The sequence below is a fragment of the Nanorana parkeri genome, unplaced genomic scaffold, assembly GCF_000935625.1.
Source record: "Nanorana parkeri isolate BGI_ZX_2015 unplaced genomic scaffold, ASM93562v1 scaffold11, whole genome shotgun sequence".
Classification (NCBI taxonomy): Eukaryota; Metazoa; Chordata; class Amphibia; order Anura; family Dicroglossidae; genus Nanorana; species Nanorana parkeri.
Window position 1 is genome coordinate 2,053,211 of NW_017306279.1, and position 18,891 is coordinate 2,072,101.

Sequence of the window (18,891 nt, forward strand, 5' to 3'; positions counted from 1 at the left end):
TTTGCTGGACACAACTAAGAGCAGAAAATTATTTCTTCATCCCTCTGTAAAGCAGCTCTCTCCTGAATAGAGAAACCTGCTTGGAAAAGCATTCAGGACGATAAGTTCTGCAGTGACTAATGCTACGGCCTGTGTTCAATTGAGTGCTTGAGTGGCAATGTGTCACTGAGTGCTTTTTGTGTACGGCGCTGTTCTGATCAACCCATTTCTGTCCTGGGTTTTGTGAAACACTGGACTTTTTCACTTTTACACTGAAACATTATGCCACTTTTGACATCAGCTGTAGATTCTATTTAATTTGCTGTATGGGTTGCTTGCAATTTACCACTTAACGGGATTGAAAAAAAAACACAGTTTAATTATCTCTAATTAGTGTTAATGAAAAGTACAGAGTCAGATTGGAGCAAATGACTGCCGTTATCTATAAGGCTGCCTTTCTTTATCAGAGACCCTTAGTTAATTACTTAATAATAACCTGTACCAGCAATGAGGATATTAAAGTGATAATAACATCTGAATGTGTTTACAGGTCACTACATTAACTCCACTACCCACAGTGCCCTTTATTGGCACACCAGCAAAAATAACTCGGGAATTAAAAGTGCATTACAGTGTTTATACATAAAGACAGAAAATTTGTTTCTGCATAGGAGTTTATACCAAAATGAGAGATTGTTAGGCTACTGAAAGCTGTGAAATAAAAAACAAAACCCAGCATTCAATGGATGCCATCACAAACATCATGGATCTCTATGTGACATTAAACGTTTTTACACCTACCTGCTTGAATGTTGGTAAAGGCTGCTTGTTATATGCCGGCACTTTTATCACAATGAAGTTTGCACAGACACCTACTGTCACTGTAGAGTTTACTGACCTTTGTTACACTCATTTGATTTTCTAACATCACTATGAGCCTGATACATGCAGGTAAATGCAAATCACATGCAGACCTACTGTACTGGAGATTCGCTTTTCAACTTTTGTGGGTACCTGTAAGTTCCCATTCAAACAGGTCGATCTGGGATTTCTGCAGCAGGAACCTATCGATTCCTGAGGCCGGATTCCCAGGTGGCCCAACCAGATGCGGCCGCTGTACCGATTCAAGTTAATGACAGGGTGACAGTGGCCACGTCTGAAAGCAGCAGTTTGCATGTATTTGCACATGGTACAATTTCATGTGGTTTGGAATAGAAGATTGTAGCTGGATGCATCCTGCATCCAGCGACAGTCACCTTATTATATACAATTACATGCAGACTGCTGCTTACAGCTGTAGCCGCTGTCACCCTGTCATTAACTTGAATGGGTACTGCAGCCACATGTGAACAGGGACACCTATGGATTCCTGTTGCAGGAATCCCAGATCAACCCATGTTAACAAAGCCATAGGGCCCACTAACACTGTCCGTTAAATGCACATGCACTTACGCAAGCGGCTTCAAGGCAGCCCATTCACTTTAAATGGGCTGGAAGCACACCTTAATGCATGAGAAATGAACATTCCACAAAACTTGTGTTTTATCTAAAACTACATCTAAAACTAGATCGTATAGGTCAGTAGATTGTACGATCAGATTGTAACATGTATGGCTAGCTTCAGCCCATCGGGGATTACCTGTTGTCCTTTAACTGCTTTGGAACAAGTTCCATAGAAGCATAATAAGAATGTATGCAAGGGTTTGGTCAAATTTGGATAGCCACAAGTAAAAACAAAATAAACAGGCATACTCATTTCAGATAATAATCTCTAGTTTTGTCCTTCTGATGGTAAAATAATGAGAGATTCTCAATATAACTGTTATTTTAATGTTCAGTTTAAAGTGCCCATATAAAATCAATTGCATTTTGTGTAGCAGAAAACGTGCCATTAAAAACCAGTTGAAGAGAATGTTAGCTAGTCAGAGTTAATTCCCACTGTGTTCCTTAAACCACCGTGCTTATTACAAAGATGAGAGCTCCATGACACCAATAGGAGCTTCAGATGCAAACGCATTTGTTTTCAGTCCCAAGTTATTATGTCTGAATCTAACAATTTTGAAATGCGGGGTAATTTGTTTTTCTTTTTATTAGAGGAACCTAGTGAGGCCTTTTTATTTAGAGGGATGTGACTGTTATCTTCAAGATCTGTTCTCCTCCGACAGCATCCAGCTGAGATTTCTAATGAATCTGGAACTATAGAAGTAGCGACACTGATTCCTAGTAGGTCGGAACATTCAGTGACACAAAACATGCTGTCAGGAAAAAAGCAAAAGGCGAAGGAGCCAGTTGTTTTCTGGAAGAAATAAAATCACTGCATACCATTCACTTTAACCAAAACTGACTGCTGCTTTGTTTAAAAAATAATAAAATAAAAAGCTTGATTTTAGCTTATCTTGCCTTACATGCAGAGTACTGCAAATTAGTAATTTATCACCTATTTGACTTCTTGCTTGGCTGGGTCGAAATGTTTTCTGTATTGAAATAACGGCTGTATAATTAATAGGACAATTACTGTCTTTAAGATGGCCATAGAAACAGAACAACTGACTTTACTCAAGCTGTGAATTAGACAGCCCAGTCTTTAATCAATTTAGACATACACAGGCATGGCCAAATCTAGACTGTTCTCTTGTTTGGCACCATAGATATATGATGACCAGGTGGATGAGGTTATTGTATTGTTGGATTTTGATCGGGCAGAAAATGAATGCTTGCCATTTATCCACAGATTAGTAGATTAATATACCCTTTTTTGGCTTGTCTTTGCGGCGGATCCTGCTCTGCCTCGATTTGCTGCCCTAAAGACGTAAGCCAAATGTTTTATGCTTTTTCCGCATGACTGCATTTATTGCTATTCAGTTGAACCCGCTAATATCTCAAGCCTAAAATGGCTAATGACATTGAACTATAAAAATAGCCACCCATCTAAAGTCAAAGCAAAGGACACAATAAAAAAGTCTCGCTTTCTGCACTACCCATTCCCACCTGTACGCTCTATTGCCATCCCGCATGCTGCATTTTTGTGTTTGGTCTGCATTTTGCTATTCAATATGATCCTTCAAATGCTATTGAAAACTTGGTGCATGTGACCACACATGTTATGGTGAGAATAGGCCCTTACAGATAATGAGGTAAGGGAGTTTTTCTTGGGTCCCAAAGACAACAAAATGACACCAAGAACATAAGTAGTGATTGTAAGTATAAGATATTTTGGCTTATCTTTGATGCGTATTAAAATGTCTTGTGTCACAGACTTTATGGGCCCATTTACACTGTTGCATTTTAATGCTTCTGGGCTTAATGATGGCCTAATTTTAAGGCAGTTCCGTATGCCCGATGTCATTCAAGTCAGTTGCAACTTAACATTCAGGTAGTGCAGGACAGACAGGCTCAGTATCTGGATCGCCACATTCACAAGTCCCACGTAACAAGGCTACCCTGTCCTGGTGTTTCACTAGTCCAGTGCTGGAGTTAGGGAAATCCTTCCTACAATTGTTCTGGAAGGTCATCGATACTCTCTCGATGCAAGAGACTTATTTGTTGTTGGAATCCCATCTCCCTATTAATATTATGGAGCTTAGAGCGATTTGGTTATTCCTTTAATGCTCAACCTCGTGATTGCAAGGTCACCTGACAAGGATTTGGATGGACAGTACCATGGCAGTGGTTTACGTCAACCATCAACCATCAGGGAGGAACTAAAAGCCTCGAAGCTGAAAGAGAAACAGATCTGATTCTCAATTGGGCAAAATGCCAGTTTCAAACCCTGTCTGTTGTACACATCCTAGGAGTGTAGTGTTGACGGGTGGAACTCTTCAGTCATCAACATCTAGACTCAGGAGAATGTTCTCTGCACCTTGAGGTTTTTCATGAAAAGACAGGATTTGTCCAATTGAGTACTAGTGCTCCCAGTAGTGGACAACCTGCCTCTTGTTGCACTATCTTCAGGTGGAATCGACAGCTCATAATTCAAGCATATAGACTTAAGGACAAGGTTCCACATTCCCTGTCAGCGTGCAAGACCCCAACTTCTCCAGTAACTCATGGGATCTCAACATGATTCTGTAGTTTATTCAGAAACCACCCTTTGAGCTTATCAGGGCTACTCCCATGTCTACTCTCACTAAGAAGGTTGCCTTTCTCCTTGCCATCACGTGTGGAAGGCAAGTTTCTGAGTTGGTGGCCTTAACCTTTGAGAACCTTTTTTGTGCTTCCCAGAGACATTGTTGTCTTGAGGTCTGACACTGCTTTTCTTTCCTAAGTGGATTCTCCCTTGAACCGTATTCAGGACATTGTTCTCCCATATCTATATCCTGCTCCATGATATCCCAAGGAAGTTTCCTCCATTGTCTGGATGTGGTACACTGTTTTCTAGCGTACATCTCATCTACAGCTTCTTTTAGATGACTAACTCTCTTTTTGTCATTCCTAAGGGTCCCAGTAGGGGACAACCTGCCTCTTGTTGCACTTCAGGTGGAATCGACAGCTAATAATTCAAGCATATAGACATAAGGACAAGGTTCCACATTCCCTGTCAAAGTGCATGCCCCTAGATCAGATAGTGGTTCATCGGCTTTTTAACATCAGACATCTGTACCTCAGATGTAAGGCTGTTCTGTTCATAATCACTAAGTTTACCAGGTGGATGCTCAGGCCCCATCTGATGCCAACTTCAGATGTAAGGTTGCTCAGGTGGCCCTGTGAGTTCTATTGAGCCCCTTCTGTTGTTAACGTGGGCCTGTTGGACTGAGTTGGACTACTTTTGGATATCCCTATATTAAGGTGGGTCTATTAGTGTTTGTTACCTGAGTTGGACTGCTTTTGGATGTCTCTGTGTACCCAAATTACTATCCTGTGTCCTGATTAAGAAATTAAAATTTTTGGATCAACGAAAAATTATTTTCTTGCAGTACATTAAGGAACACAGGTCCTACCCCTCTGTTCTTTTGCTCCATTCCTACTAAACTGAGGCATGATGGGAGTGGTATACTAAGCTGTCCTTACAGCTTTTGTTTGCCGGTGTCCAATCTCCTTAAGGCAGCAGCTCAACCATGCACCTTGTTACCATGTTACTATTCTGTACTCCAAGAAAAGGATTTTCTGGTAGCTAAAATAAAAATCTATGTTTTCCACTTATTAAACAGATATAATAAGATATATATAATATATTTAAAATATAGTTGTATATTAAACAAACCAAAAACGAGCAAAGAGAAGAAGTTCATTAGGTTAGGGTTTACATTTAATTATGATGTGGTGCAGATTTACTGATCAGTTGAGAAATGGCCATGCAGGGGTTAAGGATTTTTTTTAAATCTCTGTAATCTGGTGTCTATATTTTATTTTCTATAGAGAGAAAAGGGAACAAGACTCTCCAAATATGCACCACATTCACCTATCAGTGGAGTTAAAGAGAAAACATTAGATGCTAAAAATGCTATAGGGGATGGGAAAATGATATGTAAAGAATGATGGGACACACAGGCCCGGAAACATCTCAGTGGGACCAGTCAGTGCAATCAAGAATGGGCAGATATCTCGCTTCCTGTTATTCCCTGTGATAAATCTGCCTGTCTATGGCCTCAGATTACAATTCCCTTAAGATGGGATTAGTTGGCTCTGATGTATAATACAGTCACAGTGCACCTCAGTGTGAAGCATCTACTTGTCCAGAGGTTGTCTTATTTCTTTTAGATTTTAATCTCATGAGCCCAAACATTTTTTTTCTTCTAAATGTATCCAGAAAGTCATATTTCTCCAATTAAATGGGTCAGTGCTATGTTCATGTACAGATTGCTAAGCCGCGCCAGCCACATATTGGGCTCTCAAGGACAAGTTAGATCACAGAGGCCAAGATAATTAAGGCAACATAAAAGACCAAAACACTGTCAAAACAAAGTTCTGAAAGCAAGGGTCCCTGCAAAACTTGGTATTGTGCTGTCAAATATGTATTAAAAGGTAAAAACAATGTGTAGAATGGACTGTCTAGTTAGCATGTAGAAGATACACAAATTATCGATAAACCATCAATTTTGAAAAATCATATATTCAATATTTATTGATTCACTATAATGCAGCATTGTGTTGGCTGATCCTATCGTCAATATCGTACAAACAAGCACAACGTATACCCTGCACCACTCAACACAAAAGAGACACTCTCATAATAGACCACTGCTGAGCTGAGAAATATAGAGTTGTTAACAGTCAATGTGAAGCAGACTGGTTCAATAGCACTAGCAGACAAAACAACGTCACATGCAGAGTTTAAAGTTGGAACAGTAGCGAGATGCAAGTATCTTAAGAGTAACTACCAAAATAACGAGCCACCAGCTTTAAAGCTCTTCTGTCAGAAACGAGATGCAAGCTTTTGTTTTTCTTACAATGATATAAGGCAAGAGCTGAAGATGAAGATTTTCTTACAATTTTATAAGGCAAGAGCTGAAGTAACACCAACTCGATATCTGTCTGCAGTTGTTCTATTAAACCTTCTTTAAAGACTTATTACATTCAGCTGTAATGCATTATGTACTTTTAAAGTATGATGTATGTAACCCCAATGGCTAAAAGTTCCTATAATGTTTAACATGTTAATGTAATTTAAGGTAATCAATCATTTTAAATCTACCGCTTTCCGTAAAATAATACCTGTTGATCCTGCCATTATAGTCCTTGCACAGACACATTAGGGTGGAGTTATAAACCATTTGCACAGCAAAGAGCTCTACAAACAACGTTAGCAGCACATTATGGCCACTAGATAGAGCCAAGGAGCATAGGAATTAAAAAACCTAAAAACGGTATATATCATTTCCACAGATGAATGAGACTAACTACTACCGCTAGCTATCTTTCATTTGTCTGTTTTTAAAAGTTTGATCTTATTAGCTTTATGTCAGCAACTTGGGTAATGTCCATATGAATCAATGAGCAATAATAAGTGTTCAGACTTGGCTAGCATTGGCAATGTTGCAGAAACCCCATGCTAAAAGATTTCTTAATGATCTGTTCAGAAAATTACATTTGAAAAGAGAAGCATGGAAGCTACTATATTAGGTTTTAAGGTTGGAGACTTTGCGATTGCTGTAGGACAGTTTTTAGTTTTGTTTCTGTGGCTTCAGATCTATTCATGCAGTATATGCCCAGTTTAAAGAAAGTCTGTACCGAGATATTTAGGCTGCCATTAGCGAACCTCCTACTGAAAATGGTAATTGCCTGGCCATCACCGAATCACTGACCCAGAGCAAGTATTCAGTCAGTTAAGTCAGAGCTCTTATTGTTCATATCTGTTCTGGTTTAGTGACAATGGCAAGCCATATATTCTCCTAGCAGAGGTTCCTTTAAGGTAGTACCTGATGAGATGGATTAAAGAGGAACATTACCTACCAATTTAATGTCTCACAAAACAGTTACTTTTAAGGCATGCCAACTGTAAATGTTGCCAGTGTGCTTATTTCAGCTCTCTGCCAATCTTTTAAGTCCTGAAATGGCTGGTGTCATGGCTGAACACATGTGCAGCAACATGGCAACTGCCATCCAAATAGAGGCTAAGATGGCACCTTCTTTGGCTGTAAACGATAGGAGGTTGTAGTTCAGCATTAAGGCATGTGCTTATATTGATACCTGCTATTTTTCCTCCATAGCTCAGTTGGAGGCTTGCCTTGGAACCTTCTATTCTCTGGGTCGGCCACTGATGGACGCTACCATCATGGAATATAGAGATCCTATAAGTAGATATGCACGGAGGTTCTTCCACCATCTTCTGAGGTAAATAGCAATGCAGACTTTGTTTCCCTGATATGCCGTACATTACCTTGTATGATATTTGTAAAATCGCCCATGCATTTCAGCATTCATAGTACATATAAAATAACTATTTTGACTTCTAATATTTGATTTATAGTAGGCTTAAAAGAGAACTATGGGATAACTTTTTTTATCCTATAGTTCTCTTAAGGGTCACGGGAGGACATATACTAGCATCCTCCCGTGACCCAAAGCTCAGTATGTAGTGGGCTACAGCTCACAGTATACTGAGAGCGCCGCACCCAGGACGGATCCCGACAATGCTGTCGAGATCCACCCAGCTGGGTGAGTGACAGCTGGCTCTGCCTATCTAGAGGCAGAGCCAGCTGTGCCCGCCCCTCCCCCATTCATTCCTCCAGTCAGCGCAGGAGGATCGAAGCGGGGAGGGGGGGGAATTCCAGCGGGGACTGACAGTCACTGCTCTCTGCAGGGAGATGATCGGAAAGTGAGCAAGCGAGCGAGTATATGTCCTCCTCCAAAAAGTGTTAGGCCATAGTTCTTCTGTAATGCTGGAATTTTGCAGTAAGGGGAAGAAGGAGAGCTCAGCTTCTTTACAAGCTGTAGGTCTATTTTAACATGGAATTTGTGCATCACTCGCCTTCAAGTTGATTCTCCAGGAATATATGCAAAAAGTCACTTCAGCATTTAGGGCAGAAGCTAAAGAGTAGGTGTCACAGCCATGCTGAGGGTGGTGGATTCTACCTGGCAGTGTGACGGAAAGTTGTAGACACCTGGCTTGGAATCAAACCTCCCACACTCCAACCAAAAATGAAAAGAAAATCTGTTGGATGGAGCCTGCTTAAAAGTGGCTCATGAATCACAGCATGTTAGCATAGTTGTGTAATAGAGTACCACTGTGTAAATCATAACAACATATGCTGGACAAAGAAAACTGATCAAGAGGTTGTAAGTTCAAGGATGGTAAGTATGGAGACCTGTGTTAGCTTAGCTCACTGGTTTTATTAAGTAGTATGTGTTCCTCGAAGCGGTATAGGATGGGTTCTTCTTCTTTTTCTTTTGGTAATTTAATTTACAATTGTATATTTTGGCAATAATAGAGCATATATAAATGGACATCTGTGAGGGTCCATTCACATCCTAACATTGCGGTAACACACAATCAAATGCTTGTTACGGCAGAAAATGAACTGTAGTGTTTTTTTAAATGGCACACCAGCTCATATCTCCAGTGTATGCCCTAATAGACCTGCAAGTTAGCGCATCACAGCACATGGAAATTAACCATACGTGTTTTGAGGTACACTGTAAAAAAATATGTGTTAGTGTGTTGAAAGGTTCATTGAGGTGCGTTGGCAGCCCATTCAAAATGAATGCATTGCCTTACTGCAACACATGTTAATGTGCAATATAATCAGGGCTCGAAAAACCCACTCGTCTGCTCGTCTGTGACGAGCAGACGGTGGAGCACGACGAGAAGCTTCCTGGCCGGCCGTTGTAATTACACGGCCGGCCGGGAGCTTTACAGTCAAGCGATCGAGCATCTCGAGAGACGCTCGATCGCTTGTATCAGAAGCTGTCACTGCCGTTGCCGGTCCCGAGATCCGCTGTACCCGATGCGGCCGGGACCGGCACGGCTCTGTGACAGGGGATCAGAGGGAGTTCAGTACACGAACTCCCTTTGATCTCCTCTCAGTCCCCAAATGCAGGAAGTGATGTATGTTACATCACTTCCTGCATTCAGTGTCACTCTCCAGCTAGAGAAGCTGATGAAGCTGATCTGTGCTTCATCAGCTTCTCTGGAGGTCCCTAGGTGACATTAGGGGTCTTGGAGACCCCTGATGTCTCCATAAAGAGGACCTGTCATGTAAATTGGCTATCCCATAGGGGGCTTCTTAGCCCCCCATGTAATAGCAATAAAGTTGTATGTAAAAAAAAAAAAAGTAATACAAAAATGAAAGATTGATAAAAAAAATCATAACATTTATTTTTTTAAACATTTTGAAAGTGAAATCCCATTATTTGCAAGTGAAATCCCATTATTTCCTATGGGCATGGTTCTCACTTGGGCGTATTTCAGCGTGTCGAAATGTGCTGAAAAACGCCCTATGCCCAAAGAAGTACAGGAGCTTCTTTGGGGTGTATTTCCGCGCGTATCCATCAGGATACAGCCGGATAGCCCTTGTAAACGCGCGTTTGCCGCACGTTTTGTGGGCTGCATATCGAGGTTAAAACATGCACCGCAAAACGCGCGTCATACATGCATATTTAATGCACAGCCAAGGTCTGAATACGACCTAAGTATGTTTACCCATTTAAAAAAGTGTCAGATCGTTTGTAAAAAAAAATGTCAAGGGGTACATGACTTAACGCGGACCTTAACCCACTTTCACTAAATATCACATCAGCGTACAGCTCTGCATGCTGATATGAAATCATCTTACATTCATTAGCTAAACATATTTTTATTTTACTTACAATTTCTTTTTTTCTACTTCCTAATCCACTTTGGCACAAATGATGTAATCGTGGCCAAGTATTGCATCCTGGGAAGGTTACATCAGCAGAGCATTGCTGGGAAATCTCATCTGTAATCTCACAAGATCTCAGGGAAAGACATTTTTCCTCCCCTGAGATGATGTGCATGGTCACATGTCCTAGTCACATGTGCCAGAGTTCCTGGAAGTAAAGGGAGATACATTATTTTGCCCTTAGTAAAAATAGCTACTGTGAGAAGAATAAGGAGGAAAATAGAAATAAGGTATGCAAAGAATACAAAGCCGCAATTATCTAGAAGTATCTAATTATAGATTGCGATCACTAAACATTTCTAAAGTTGTTTTTGTTGTTATTTTGAAGATATTGGCAAAGGTCCTCTATAAGGTGTCCCGCATGGAGAGTACACTGTAAACACTAATTTTCATAAAGGAATTCGTATTGTAATATGGTGCTTCATCAATCAAAGCTTCATAGTGATTGGCTTCCCAGGCTTACTGATTGTTCCTTCTTTTGGGAATCCTTTAGAGATGAAGTCCATTTTTAAGAGGTTTGTTATAGCTATTGCATAATGATGGAATACTGCTACTATATGTATGAACGAGTGATTACAATCGTGCTATACGATGTGCACATGACTAATTAATTTCTACAGCTGTACCCCAACCTCTAACACCAAGTGACTGCCTTTCTACTGCAACACTATTAATTTATTCTCATTATAGGATGTGCCGCCTGGTAGGCTGCCAACATTTTTGGTCAAGCTTCAGTCAACCTATTTGATAAAAGGAATTATTCTGAGAAGCATGTGTAGTCATGTGATTATTTCTGCAGTGAGCACTGCCAGGGTCACAAATGTGCTTTTTCTCTCTAGAGGAAACTCTACTTAATGCAGAAATATAATGTACATGTTATCTCTGCCTATACCTCTTCCTGTCCTGGCTCTTCCAAAGTTCAGTCATCTGTACACGGCTGTGGGGTCTACATATAAAGGCTCACAACGCTCTGCTCCATTTTTCTCCAAAATGATTAGTGATGACGTTGGCTGCTTCCATCCAGTAGGTCTCTCCTTTTAGATTACTCCAGTATTTTGACTGTTTATCAGTTGACATTCATCATATTTATAAACTGGGGAAATTGTAGGATAGCAAAAAAAAAAATATTGTATCAGCATAACACTATGACATTGGTGTACACAATAATTTGCATGACAAATTTAGGTGGACCCTCTATTGGCCTCCATCCTGTGCTGGAGGGCTCTCACAGGAGCACAAGCTCTAGAAGTGACCAACCTTCCCCAGAGCTCTTAATTGTGAGGATGGGTTTGGCTGCATTAGCTCAACCTGTCCCTGTACGTCAGGGGTCACCAAATTGTGAGGCTGAATCATCGTCAGGTTCAGGAACAGGTAAGGACAGGCAGTGGAAAAGCATAATCAAAGAATACGGGTGTAACCACTGGTAACAGATTCGAAGCAATAATCAGGTGTCCAAACTAGAATGATGACCAAGGTAGCAGAACTGAGTAATTACTGGTGAATTCCCAAACTCAAAGCAATAAAATCCTTTGCTCAGTTAATCAGTGTTCTCATACAGACTTAAAACGGACCTTTACCCATATCTTTAAAAGAACAACAAACACACCATTTAGAAATGTTTAGTAATGACAACCTACAAACACTTGATAATTGCCGACTTTGTATTCTTTGCATACCTTATTTCTCTTTTCTTTCCCAGTCTTCTGACAGTGGTTATGTTAACTAAGGGCAGATTACTAGCTCTCCTTTTACTTCCTGGACCTCTGGCACATGTGACTGTGACATGTGGCCATGCACATCATCTCAAGGTAGGAAAATGCCTTTCCCTGAAATCTCATTAGATTACAGATGAGATTTCCCAGCAATACTCTGCTGATGTATCCTTCCCAAGATGCAATGCTTTGGCACATTACATAATTTGTACCAGAACTGGACCAGGAAGTAGATGAACTCTATTTGTAATTAAATAAAAAACAAGTTTGTTTAACTAATGAATGTAAGATGATTTTGAATCAGTATGCAAAGCTTCAAGCTGCTGTGATTGTTAGTGAAAGGGGGTAAAGGTCCACTTTAAAAGTGAACTACAGGCACCTAAAATACCATTCAAATAAGTTATGTAATCCTTAATATACAATTTCCTGTATTTTTAGTGCAGCTACCATAGGTATCTCAATCTTTTTATATTTTAGTTACCCAAAATTCCATACAAAGGAATACTCAGACTGGGAGAAGAAGTGTCAGTGCACCAATGAGACTCAGGTCTCAGTCAAACTGTGAGATACATACTGTAGGAGGAGATAAGAGTGATGACCTCAGTAATGTCGTGCAGCTCCTTCATTGTCCAATCCATTGTGTGGTGATTAACTTAATCTAAGAAAAAAATAATTTATTGAACCTTAACAGGTCTTAGATGTGGTGGCTGCATTAGTTTTATTTTTTTTAAAGTTATTTTAACTTGAAGATCCTGCCACTTCCTGTCCTGTATCTGTGGAGGATCAGTGTAGTCACCCTAGGACAGGAAGGATGACAGACCACCTCCCCCATTCCTCATCTTCATACTATAGTGGGACAGTGTTTCACTGCAGTTCACAGAGGTAACCTATGCAGGCATGATAAGACTGCTTAAGAAAAATGCTGCAAAGTGCACAGGAAGTTAGATGTTCACTGGATTTCTGTCAGAATCAACAGATATTTTTTTTATAAAAATTAAACAAATACAACAACACACTTGTATTTTGTAATTGTATACTTAAAGAACAAGTCCGGGTAAAACTTTGTATTACCCTTAGAGTGGGGCTCCCCCACACTGCAAGGGTTAAGTACTCATTTCCTCGTGAGGGGGGAGGGAGGGATTGTCTAAGAGCCAAATAGCTTTGAGGATCGGGTGAGTATAACTTTTTTATTTTTGACCCTAGGCAAAAACGAGCACTTAATCCTTGCAGTGCAGGGGTAGCCCCACTGCAAGGGTTAATACAATTTTTACCTGAAGTTCTGCTTTAACAGACTAAAAGGGAGCATGTAAGAGAAGTTCATTGTTTAACTTAACATACCGTTAAACTGGAGTATGGAAAAGTGAGCTCACCCTTCTAGTTAAGCTTAGAACAGGTAAAAGAGTTCCCATGTATGAACCCTTTCTCTGCCACCAATGTAAGTACTACCTGTCGAGCTTACCTGCCTCTCCTGCCCAAGCTTACCTGTGCCTCCTGGGTGCCTGGGGCCATCATGGCAGGTATCATCATGGAGATTGGTGGGAGATCAGCTAAGATAATCCCAGAGGCGGCGCACTGAGAACTTCTGGGTTTAAAGCTGTCAATCCCATGTAGCTCTGACCAATGAAGAAGCTAATCGACCTCAGTCTGTGCTTGAATGGCTTTAACAGAGTGCAGTGGTCACATTAGAGTTCTAATAGATCCGTGATATCTCCTTAAAGAGAAACTGTCACCTGCACTATGCACTATAAGACCCCTTGTGATAGCAAGCAAGTTAAGCTAAAATAAAAAGAACGCATTTGAAAAATGAAAGTTTCTAAAATGAATTAAAAAACACCCAAAGACATTTTAAAAGCCCCCTGCCCCATGTACACACAAACCTAAAACGTGTGCGTTGGGTGTGCATACATACAAAAATAACGTTTGCACCACACATAGTAGGTATCGCCATGCATGCTGGAGTGAGAGCAACAATTCTAGGGCCAACATTCACTGTTAACTCTAAATCAATGAGCTATTAAAGCTTTTAAAGCATCACAACACACAGTTCTGGACAGCACAGTGGCTTTGTGATTCGGGTACTTCGGTTTCCACCCACACTACAAAGACATGCTAGAAGATCAATTGGCTCCTGTCTTAACCGGCCCTGTGTGCACGTGAGACCTTAGGGACCGTAGGCACTGTAAGGGCAGGGACTGTTGTAATTGTGCAGTATGTAAAGTGCTATGTAAATTGTCTGCACTATATAAATACCTGTAATAAAAAAGAAAATTCTAGGTACTGTTTTTTTCGGATGTTTTACGTGGGCATGCAGTTTTGAGGCTTGACATATTTAGTATCTATTTACTCGATGCAGCCCCATCTTTTATATTGTACCAAAAGGTTGGGTTTTGTATTTATGTGCACTAAAATTAATTTGAGTGTGAGTTTACTGAAAATTTGTGTTTAACCTCCCGGGCGGTATTCCCGAGTGTGGCTCGGGGTTAATTTTCTGTACCATAAGCGGTAACCCCGAGCCACACTCGGGAATACACAGCGCATCTCTTACGTTGTCCCTCGAGCCGCGCTGTGAACTCCGGCCGATGCCGGCACTCGTCTTCCGGGTTCTGTCCCTTGTTAGCGTCCACGCCGCAGGGGGGCGGAACCAGTGGGAGATTCAAAAGTTTAAAAAAACGGGGGAAAAACCCGAAAACACATTGAACGAAAAAAGGAAGAAAAAAAAAGAAAAAATCATACCGCCAGGGAGGTTAATAAACTGTTATGCTAATATTATGGCACATAAAAAATTGCAGCTGCCACTATTTTGTTCTGTAGGGTCTCTGCTTTCAGAAAATATATAATTCTGGGGGATCGTTTAAGTAATCTTCAGGCCTAAATTATGCATTTAACATGTGTGCAAAAAATGAGGAAAAAAAGGCTCTAGCGGGGAAAAGGTTAAACCTAGTACTTAACTGAGGTTAACTGTTTGCTGCAGGATGGTCCTGCCGCAGACCTTAAAATCTGCCAGCAGATGGCATAGGTGAGCACCCAAGTGCTAAGGGCGTAAGCAGGGGGTAAGCAGCAGTCGGTTGATCGCTACAGCTTGTAATATAAACTTCTGCCTCTTATGTACTTGTTTGTAAGTTCTAGTAGTTCACCTAAAATCTAGTAATTACTTCACAGGTCCTTGCAGAAATCCGGCAATGTTTTTGGTAACTATCAAAGCCACTTTACCATCCTTATTATAGTTCTTTGGTCTGGAGGCTGCAGCTTTATAAATACATGGATTACTGCTTAACAGATTCTATCAGAAAACTGGAAAATCAAAAAGTTGCAAACCTGACTCAGACTTTAAAGGGACACTAAACACAAGAGTTAAATCTTAAAAATGCTTTCAATTACCTTAACTATGAACAATACTGTATCTTATTTGTGTATCACTCGGCTGTAGATGCTCCAATCATCTCTGAATTGGTGCTGACACTGTCCTTCCTTCTGGAGGGTGACTACTTTTGTTCCCCATGTTCCTGTGTGTGTTGTAAAGTAGCCACCGCTCCAAGCTCACTCCCGCGTTAGACTACAATCTCAATACAAATTAGTAAACTAAACGTGAGATTGTAGTCCATCATGGGAGCAGGCTTGGAGTGGTGACTACTTTACAACACACACAGGGACCATGGAGAACAAAAGGAGCCCCCCTCCACAAGGAAGGACAGTGTCAGCACTAATTCAGAGATGATTTGAGGATCTACAGCCAAGTTATACACAAATACGGTCCAGTAATGTTAATAGTTGAGGTACTTGCATGTATTTTTAGGATTTAACTCCTGAATTTAGTGTCACTTTAATTTCATTTTGTCTTGTTTATACCAAGCTGCCCTTTGTTTGCGGTTACAGATATCTATAGTAGCTGGAGGCTCTAAACCTGACTATATGGGAGGTTATTTCGATTCGGTATAAAAAGGGAATTTATTGATTTCACATTTAATGTTACAACATGTTTGAATAAACATTGAGGGGAATTTATCAAAACAAGAGCAGACAAAAACCAGAGCAGCTATGCATGGTAACCAATCAGCTTCTCTCTTTCATTTTCAAATCTTAACTGAACAAACTGAAGAGAGAAACTGATTGGTTTCCCTGGTCAACTGCTCCAGATTTTGTCTGCTCCAGTTTTTATAAATTCCGCCAATTTTCTTTATTATTAGCTGTCATAAAACATATAACCATCAGAACTGATCAATTATTGAACACTGGTTTTGGTAAATAGTGATGTCTACCAAACTTTGGGATAGTAAGAAATATAAGGTTTTATTTTTATTAGTGTTGCTTTAACTCCTTTTCACATACAATTCGCCCCGATTTTACATACAGGTACACAGTGACCTTAAAATGTAAAGCTGGCCATACACAATCACCCCACAGGCTGAACGAGAATAAACACACTTGATTCCGCCATCAGCACTAAACAGCATTGATGGGGTAATCTCCCCTGCTGGGCAGTTGTATACCTACAAGTGTCAGAATACCCAAACAGTGACTGGAGCTGATTTGCACACTGGTCAGCTAAAAATTTTCAGCCCGGATCGTTCAACAAATGGCAATTAAGAAATCAACTGTTTTCTAACGGAGTGATGCCAAAAGGGCTACCCACAGCTCGCATTTTGGCCAAAATGTAAGCATTGTTGGGCCAGCTTAAGTCCATATTTAGCAGACACTTAGTGGCCTTGGATACCTTCTCTCATTACTACACTTACCTGTTCCCGAACCTGCTTAGGTTTTTTGTTATGTGGCTTTCTTGGCACCTTGCAGCCCTTTTCTTGAAAATCTCCACTGTTGGGTCCTGCCCCATCCACTTGTGTACTTCCTATAATGGCCTTACACTGAAAATGTATCAAACAGTTAAGGCCGTGACACACTGCACGCGAAGCCGTGCAGAGCGAAGCAAAGCTATCCGGCACGGAGCTTTGCGTGCAGTGTGTGAGCTGACTGCAGTCAGATGATTGACTGCACCTTCAGCCAATCGGCTCGTCCGTAACAACCAGCCAGCTGTCGCATACCGACGCGCTGGTTTATTCGCGCGAGCCGATTGGCTGAAGTTGGAATTGTTGATCTCGGCACGCTCAGCTCCGCAAGCTCTCGCCAGCTGAGGTGCCCAGGAGAAAATGACATGACACACTGCTCGCAAAGGCAGTGCGCCTTTAGGCCCTTTCACACAGCTTTCCAATCAGAAGCGCCTGTCAGTTTTTCAGGTGGATCTAATCGGAAACCCAATGTCACTCTGTGGGCAGCCAGATATAAAAAGTAACATTCAAAATAAAACATTGAGGTGAATTTATCAAAACTGGAGCAGACAGAATCTGGATCAGTTGCCCATGGCAACCAATCAGCATCTCTCCAGTTTGCTCAGGTAAGATTTGAAAAGAAGCCGATTGGCTGCAGTGCAAATCTGCTCCAATTTTGATCAATTCCCCACATACTGTTTTGCAGACCTGAACGGGATCGATTGGAGGTAATCGGATGTGAACAGACACCTGTTCCCTTTTTATCTGACTCTACATAGTCCTAACATGGGACCTTTTAATTCAGTTTACTATGGAGGAAGAAACTGAATGGACATTCTTTCTGTGCTGCTTCAACCAGTGGGGAATCTGTGCACGGATCCCCTGCTGATCAGAACAGACGCTGCCTGTGTGTAAGGGCCATTATTGACTTATAACTAAAGGTTGTGTAGCATGTTTCTTTGTTCATTAACAAAGCACCAGCTATAAACTCCAGATGGTTTCAAATTTGAGAGGACCACCTCTGCTTTCATAGGTGAGTTCATAACACGTTAGGGAAGCATTAGGTCACAACCTCTGATTCAGTTAAAAAGATCATTTCATTTAATAAACAATAGTTTAGAAGCATGAAAAATAAAAAAGTGGAGGAAGACGCCAGCCGGAAATATGTCTTCAACTACCCCCAGGTACTTAAAGCAGATCTCCAAGATTTTCAAAAGTAAACCCTTGCAGTTGGGCTACCCCATGCACTGCAAGGGTTAATTGCTCTTTTTGGTCTAGGGAACAGAATAAAGATAATACACTTACCTGTTCCTAGAGCCTGCTGCAGTGACCGCTCACTTCTCTCCCCTCTGCTCCAGGTATGTTATGTCCTTCGGCGTCCTCACATCTAGTGCAAGTGAGTGGACCTGGCATAGATGTGATGACGTCAGTGGGGCTTTAACCACAGGAGCCCAGGAGAGAAGAGGCTGGAGGAACCAGTCTAGCAGTCCAGTGGAATTGAAGCTCAGATGAGTATATTTTCTTTATTTGCACCTTTAGACCAAAACAAGCAGTTAACCCTTGCAGTGCGGGGGCAGCCCCACTGCAAAAGTTAACTTTTGAAAATCCTGGAGTTCCTCTTTAAGAATCATTAATATTTATCAAAGAAAGTCAAAAATGTAGCTTGTAGCTTTCTCTCATATATAGTTAGAAGAAAGTTATTTGGGTTGATTTACTAAAGCCAAAAATGGTTTAAGCCAGGCCTCAAAATTTCCACTCGCCCCCTCGCAATTGGCGAGTGAAAATTGCGGGGGGGCGAGTGGAATCTCATCGAGGAGCACCGCCGGCGGGACCAGAGATGGGACACTACCACCGCAGCAATCGCTCGCTTCTGTTCTCTCTTCTCATCGGCCACTGTAGCTACAGAGCGGCCGATGAGAAGAGAGAACACAAGGGAACGATCGCCGTGGTGGTAGTGTCCCATCTCTGGTCTCGCCGGCGGCGATCATCAATGACATCCGCTGTCTTCTGCAGCTTCCTCCGCCCACCTCAGCTGCCAGGCAGGGAGGAAGATTGCAGAGACTGAGACCGGCCAGCCAGAAAGCAGGGAAAAGAAGGACACGGTACGGTACAAGTACATGGAGGAACTCTGCACCGACCTCC

The 18,891-nt window shown here is 41.3% G+C and overlaps 1 protein-coding gene across 1 annotated transcript in view; it reads left to right on the forward strand.

The window, feature by feature from the left end:
- Positions 1-18,891, forward strand: part of WDPCP (WD repeat containing planar cell polarity effector) — a 249,435-nt gene that overhangs the window by 120,432 nt on the left and 110,112 nt on the right. The window contains exon 12 of the mRNA XM_018555708.1: positions 7,626-7,749. Coding sequence (XP_018411210.1) covers positions 7,626-7,749 — 124 coding nt within the window. The remainder of the gene's footprint in view (positions 1-7,625; positions 7,750-18,891) is intronic.